The sequence below is a fragment of the Topomyia yanbarensis genome, chromosome 2 (assembly GCF_030247195.1).
Source record: "Topomyia yanbarensis strain Yona2022 chromosome 2, ASM3024719v1, whole genome shotgun sequence".
NCBI classification, from domain to species: Eukaryota; Metazoa; Arthropoda; class Insecta; order Diptera; family Culicidae; genus Topomyia; species Topomyia yanbarensis.
The window spans coordinates 335,544,304-335,551,331 of NC_080671.1; the positions used below are offsets into that span (position 1 = coordinate 335,544,304).

The 7,028-nt window shown below is 41.7% G+C and overlaps 1 protein-coding gene across 1 annotated transcript; it reads left to right on the forward strand.

Moving 5' to 3' along the window:
* The first annotated feature begins 636 nt into the window (after nucleotides 1–636).
* LOC131684011 (dynein light chain Tctex-type) lies at nucleotides 637–3,586 on the forward strand. Its single transcript, XM_058966471.1, has 3 exons — nucleotides 637–834; nucleotides 2,425–2,590; nucleotides 2,662–3,586. The coding sequence occupies exons 1-3, from the start codon at nucleotides 814–816 to the stop codon at nucleotides 2,808–2,810; spliced, it is 336 nt and encodes a 111-aa protein (XP_058822454.1). The 5' UTR covers nucleotides 637–813; the 3' UTR covers nucleotides 2,811–3,586.
* The last annotated feature ends 3,442 nt before the right edge of the window (nucleotides 3,587–7,028 follow it).

Genomic DNA, 7,028 nt, shown 5'->3' on the forward strand with positions numbered 1-7,028 from the left:
AGCATGTGCTAATCCGCATCTCCCTTTGAATTCTTCAGGGAATGTAGGAGATGAAACATTTTATCAGGTAATAGAAATTTATAAATTAAATCAGAAAAATGTGTTTTTTATTCATCTAAAAGAAGAATACTGTCCGTGTACTATATACTATATTATGGTATTACTATAATATAGTAAAAACCAATAGTAATTACAATCAGCTATCAAACTTCAAAACAACCATTTTCATGGTAATTCTGACTATTAGGTAAAAACAGAGGCATAGTAGAAATTACCATTATACCACCAGGAAATAGTAAAGCATACCATGGCTGGATATGAAAATGGATATGGTACGAATGACAGGAATCATTCTCAGGTTAAACATGATATATTGTCTACCAAAATTCACTGGTACACTGAGACGAAGACAATGGTATACACTACTATATTAGGGGCTTAAATTAAAAAGACTGTAAATTTAACATTATATTGAAAATGGTAATTTTTATCATGGCTATGTAGTTGAAACTACCATGTCGTTCATTTCAGTGTGCTTTTTAGTGTTTCCGTCGCTTAACGTCCCCTTCCAGAGCCCGCTACCACTGTCGGTTTCTTTGACAACACTGTTTAATTGTTGGTGGGAAATGTCAAACTTTTTATGCCAGCCTTTTTCAACGATCTCGTCCTCAGTCAGTATAGTTTTGCGTTGTGAGGTTAAACGGAAAATAAATTCTAGTTTTCTGTTTATTCTGTGCAAGATTTCATCCTTGGAAAAAATCGACGGATTCGTTCGTTTCTACGGTTTACGCGGAAAATATCGTTTCGTTCATCATGGATGATGGCAGGGAAGAGGTATGTAAAATCAAATTCTGTTCCACCCGTCGTTGTTTTGTGCAGCTGACGTTGGTTGATTTTCCCTCTGCAATTCATGGCTTTATTGTGTGTCGCTTCTTGTTGACCGATTGCGGTAGGATTTTTTTTGTATAAGGAAGCTTGCGTCATTTTTGGCCTATTATTCATTCCGAATTTACGTTTGATTATGGTAATGACTTTCACGGTGCTTACTTGGTTCAAGCACCAAACTTGATAGTCGAAAATTTATTGAGTGTGCCCATTGGCTGATGGTGCATATCTGCCTACAAGCATTCATTGTTAAAGAAAATCGCCGTGCAGATATTTTTATTCTAGTGAACTAGAATATAGGTCGCGAACCCAGCCAATGTTAATGGCGAAGAATTACAATTGCGGTTTGGGTTCGGATTTGTGTAGTGAATGATTTTGCATCAACAATTTTTTCGTAGGTGTTGATGGAACTATCAAGGTCAAGTTCACGCATAGTCGATACTTGTGTACCTAGCGAATGCACTGGAATTTGTTTTATGTCAGAACATGCTTTTTAGCCTTGTCGGAATGTATTGCGCTTTATTAACTTAAGATCGGCATAAAGTGTAGTCAAATAATTTTGCATCTCCAGTTGTTTCATATAATACAACATTTTCGAGTATTACAGGTTATAATAATATTACAAATTATAATAATTTCTACGAGTATTTGGGGAATTTCTGCTGCTAGAAGGCATTTCTTGTCTTTCAGGTCAGATCGATCATGGTGGATTGCTACGTGTAGCACTGTCATTTTCGAATTCTGAATATGTTTGAGCGTAATACTGTCTGGTCTACTAAGAACATTTTGATTCTGTTTCCGTTTTTTAAAGCATGTATTCAATTATTGCAAACCCATAATCTAGTACATATTGACTAATGTCTCATAGGAAAACATGCTCGTTTTCGCACCAAACGCTGGACGTAGTTTGTAAATTGATCAAACATTCCCCCTATGGCAAAAGTTGTGGCGTGTTTTCTGTGCAAATCTTGGTTGCGTGCATTATGGCCATAAACAGCACCCAGAAAAGGTGCTTATGAATTAGATTGTAGAAATTCTAATTTCCATGCAAATCCCATAACGAAATCATTTGAGTTTGGACAAAAATCATCGAAATTCTAAAACTGTGTTAGTCTGCAACTCAAACTTCGAACGCAAAATTTTTAGAATCGCTTTTTCCTTCTAAATTCATGTCTCCGCAATATAACCTGCAATCCGCGAAGTTGTGAATAAAATGAAGACATTGTTTTCACATCGCGTGTCTGGAACCGGTAAAAGTTGACTTTCCCGTCTATGCTTCCTCGCACATTACAGCTAGCAACATTTTGCAGCGAGTTCAATTTATTACCAGTGAAAAAGTATGCTTGGCTAACACATTCATTGAAGCGCCTGTTGGGAATCCTTGTAAAGTCCCATCTACGTTCATACCTTCGCGGGAGCGAGTAGATGGTTTGATTCCCCTTTATATCACTGGTTGGAGTTCTAGTAGTGTGTAATAGTATACCGTTAGGAGGCAACAATAACATATTGAAAAATTACGTCATGTTAATTCTTTGCCAGCATCAATTCGTGGTCGACGATGTCAGTAAGATTATCAAGGAAGCAATCGAAACCACCATCGGCGGAAATGCCTACCAGCACGATAAAGTAAATCACTGGACCGGTGCGGTTGTGGAGACCTGCCTCAGTGTACTGACTAAGCTACAGAAACCCTACAAATATATCGGTAAGTGGTTAGATTGAAAAATCCTTTTCTGTTCTCAAAGTTGCTAAACTTCAATATATTCCTTCTTTCAGTTACCTGTATGATAATGCAGAAGAACGGTGCCGGATTGCATACGGCCAGCTCCTGCTTTTGGAATAACGAAACGGACGGATCTTGCACAGTTCGCTGGGAGAACAAAACGATGTATTGCATTGTGTCGGTGTTCGGGCTGTCGATCTAAATCGTTGTGCAACGGCCTGAAACGACCAACCACTTGACGACTACATTACTAATAGGGGCCAGGATTCGATCGTTCCCGGCTGTTTTACAGGTGCTTTCCGGACTGGCCAATGCTAATCTATATTTTGGATCATATCGTCCCTATTTGTATTCCACCGGAGGTGATGAATTCCAATGTTATACTACTAATTATCGTAAATAATCTATCCTATTTTCCGAACTTACGTGTTTTATGTTAAATCGTTCGAAGCGGGTTTTAGTAGTCTCTGCTTACTCGATTTCTCGACAGTCCATTTTGATTTTGGTGTTCTTTTATACTATTTTACTTGATCAATGTGTTATTGTTAATAATCTAAACTATCGATATTTTGATCTTAAACAAAACTCCATAGCTTTCGCATTAAAACAAGCTTCTCGCATATTTCATGTGAAACGATATGTTAACGATAAACGAAGTAATTTTAGATTCGTTTAAGAAAATGATACTAAAAATTAAACAAATTAACCTTAATCTGTAAGTCCAGTTACAACATACAAACGATCCGGCTTTCTTGTAAGACGAGAAACCAAATATTAGGCCTTGGATAATGGAACTGAAAAGATTTGACGAAACGAGCGAATGAATGGATTTAAATGATATTTGCAGCATCTCTGCTGGAGATTGCTGGTCGTTTTTGTTATCACAAATATTAGATATGTGAGCAGTTCGCAAACGGTACGATATGTGTGTTAATGTCATAAAATAAACTTTTAGTCGTAGTTTTTACATCAATAAAATGCTTTGTACTATATTTGTTTGATCCGAAATTGTACTCGTTTATAGTCTATTCTAGATGGGAAAGATTTATCAATAAGTTTTAATAAATCCCTTCTTCGTAAGGAAGCGACTTTATCGGATACTGCAACGCACTTCAGTCAAGCTACAGCAACCAGCGCTCCCACTTTTTCCGCTGACAACGATTGACGTATTTTGGAGCGCAATTTAGCTGATATGGGATACCTCGAGTCACCCGCTACTTAGCTCATCAGAAGGTGCCAATAAGAGAAGCCGTGCTCGTCAAACCCAATGACGCGACGGCGTATGCAGTGTTGCTCAAGAAAGTCAGAGATGAGCAAGAGCTGAGGGACTTTGAGGAACATGTGGCAAGAATCAGGCGTACCAAAAAAGGCGAGATGCTCTTCGAGTTGAAGAAGGATCCCACGACTAGCAGCTCGACCTTGCAAGAGACAATTTCCAAATCAATGGACAAAAAGGCAGAAGTTCAAGCCTTAAACCCGGAGATGTTGATTGTGTGCAAGGACCTTGATGAGATCACGATGGAAGACGGGCTGAGAGGTGCACTTAAGCAGCAGAGTAATCTGGGCGAGGTGCATATGACGATCCGGTTAAAGAGGGGAACTCAGACACGATGATTCGTTTACTGGTAACCACTGCCGACATGGCGCTAGAGGTAGGCAAAGTTACGTTTAGATTGTTGACATGCCCATTGAGAGCCGCCCCATGAGTAAATAAGCGGAGAAACATTTCAAGTGTTTGGGCTTTGAACATTTGGCAAGGGCATGTAAAGGCCCAGATATAGCCAGGATGTGCTGGAAATATGGAAAGAAGGGCCATCTAACGAGAGATTGTAACCAGAGGCCGAAGTGCTTGCTTTGTGCTCCAGTGGACGGAAATGACCATCAGTCGGCTGGCTTTAAATGCCCTGCCTACAAGAAGGCGAGTGCAGGCTAATGTAGAGAACAGATAAATCTGAATCTTTGTGACACAATACAGCAACTGTTGTGGCAGTCTACGACAGAAACTATGTGTGATGTCACTTTGATTAATCGAGTAGTTGATCGGACGGAAGCCGGTAGTCGTTGGTGGAGACCTCAACGCCTGGGCTGTGCAGTAGGGCTGTAGAGTAACCAACACAAGAAATTGTATCCTGGAGGAAGCTCTAGCGAAGTTAGAAATACGATTGTGCAATGAAGGTTCTGTAAGCACATTTCGGAGAGACGGGAGGGAGTCTATCATCGACGTCTCGTTCTGTAGTCCTTCGTTGATAGCGAATATGGATTGGAGAGTATGCGAACGGTATATGCATAGCGACCACCAGGCGATTCGCTGCCGTATAGCTCAACGGAACCCTGCTGCAGCACGGAGATGGATAACTGGCGAGCGAAAGTGGAAGACGCAAGCTTTTCACAAAGATCTCTTTGTTGAGACACTTCGGCCGAACGACGGGACCGAGAACGCGAATGCGGCTGACCTAACAAGAGGGATTGTGGCGGCTTCTGACGCCACAATGCCGCGAAAATTGAAACCAAACGCAAAAGACGGTGTCCAGCTTACTGGTGGAACGAGAAGCTTAGTACGCTACGCGCTGCTTGTCCCAAAGCCAGAAGGCGGGCTCAGAGAGTAATATCGGAGCCAGATATAGAAGAGCGCAAGGCAGCGCTTTGGGAAGCTAGGGCACGATCCAACTATCGCCACCGACACTATACTGCGAAAAAGAAGGAGCAAACACGGACGATCGGCAAGTGACTAACGATGAGCTCGCAGAAGTATCGAAGCGCCTGAAATTAAAGAAACCCCGCAGTTCGAATGGACTAGCAAACGTGGTGATGAAAGCTGCGATCCTGGCATATTCGGATATGTTCAGGATGGTGTTGTAGAAGTGTTTAAATGAAGGCAACTTCCCCGAAAAGTGAAAGGTACAGAAGCAGGTGTTCCTACCCAAGCCAGGGATACCATCGGGCCATCCGGCATCGTATAGGCCCATATATCTGCGGATACACTCGGAAAACTCCTGGAAAGAAACATCCTTAACAGGCTAAAAAAATGAGGGTGAGCGCAGACTGTCCAAGATGCAGTTCGGATTCCGCAAAGGAGTACCGATAGTAGAGGCAATTCGGACAGTGCTCGAGAGTGCTGAGACGCTATTTAAAAAGAAGCGAAGAGGAGATTGATACTGCGCTGTGGTCACGATAGATGAGAAGAATGCATGTAACAGCGCAAGTTGGGAAGTCAACGCTGCAGCGCTGCACAGAATGAGAGTTGCCGACTATCTATGCCAGATTCTGAAGAGCTACTTCCACAGCAGAGTGCTGTTGTACGAGACGAACGAAGGACAGAAGTCAAAGCGGGCGTTACCCAGGGCTCTATTTGTAACTTTTTTTTTATTGCCCGGCGTGTCTTTACCTCTCAGGGTCGGCTCGTTTGCGCTTAGGAAAGACTTACCTCTCTCATTGTAACCCGATACAGCTCTCAACCTGAAAATCGTTTGTTCGGCGTACACAAAACTTAAGTCAAACTAATCTCTTTCCGGAATCTTTTATTTACAGGTTATTTGCAAGAAAATCAAAATAAAACTAAATTTTGGCTTTTAACTCACTGCTCGATCGTTCCTCGATCCGATGCCGTCGTCCTTGTCGCGGTCGTAATCACCACGAGGTTCGTGGTCCGCTCTTCAATGGTCGGCTCACCCGCCGGGTCGAGGCGTTGTCTGTGCTATCGTTGCCGCCAAAGTTCACTTCACTTCCAAATTTTCCATAATCACTACACTTTGTCTAAATGGTTTTTTTCCTTCACTTTACTATTCCAGTCGACTTGCTTGTCGATCTGGATTACACAACTTATTTCCAGATTACAACGTCTACTGTTCACTGTAGTCCAAAGTGTAAGAGACCGGAGCTACGGTTGATGGGCTTTTTATACCTGTTACAAACCCGGCCTGGGTTCTTGCCCGAAACCGGACATCATCTTATGACCAATCAAAATGACCCACGATGCTTTGGTGCAGGTTTGCCAACTTTACCCATAGGTTTTAGTACTTTTAATTGTACTAAGCGAGGTTGAAGTCTTCGCTGCTCAGTGGTGGGAACAAGCAGTATAGCCACCTATCCACGCTACTCTGGTTCGAACACGCAAATGCCCTACTATGTAGTCTCTACACTGCCGACTAAAGTTATTTAAATTAAATTTTATATAATGCAAAATTAAGTATTTGTGTAAAATTTACATTTACTTTCAAGGTTTGTATGGCCAAAACACCACCGAATTCTCAAAGTTCGGGTTGTGAACCTTTTCAAAGGTTACAATGTTCCCCTCCTCGGATAAAAATTTACCTAAAGAGGGAAAATTTTGTCGTATGTTAAGGAACTGACCAATTTCTAATCCCGACATCTTTACGTTACTGGCGACAGCTAGTCCGGATCATAATTATTCGCGGGTTGG

Coding starts and splice junctions, on each gene's coding strand:
- LOC131684011 (XM_058966471.1), top strand. CDS start 814: ATGGATGATGGCAGGGAAGAG. Junction 835..2,424: donor TGGATGATGGCAGGGAAGAG/GTATGTAAAATC, acceptor ATTCTTTGCCAG/CATCAATTCGTGGTCGACGA. Junction 2,591..2,661: donor GAAACCCTACAAATATATCG/GTAAGTGGTTAG, acceptor TCCTTCTTTCAG/TTACCTGTATGATAATGCAG.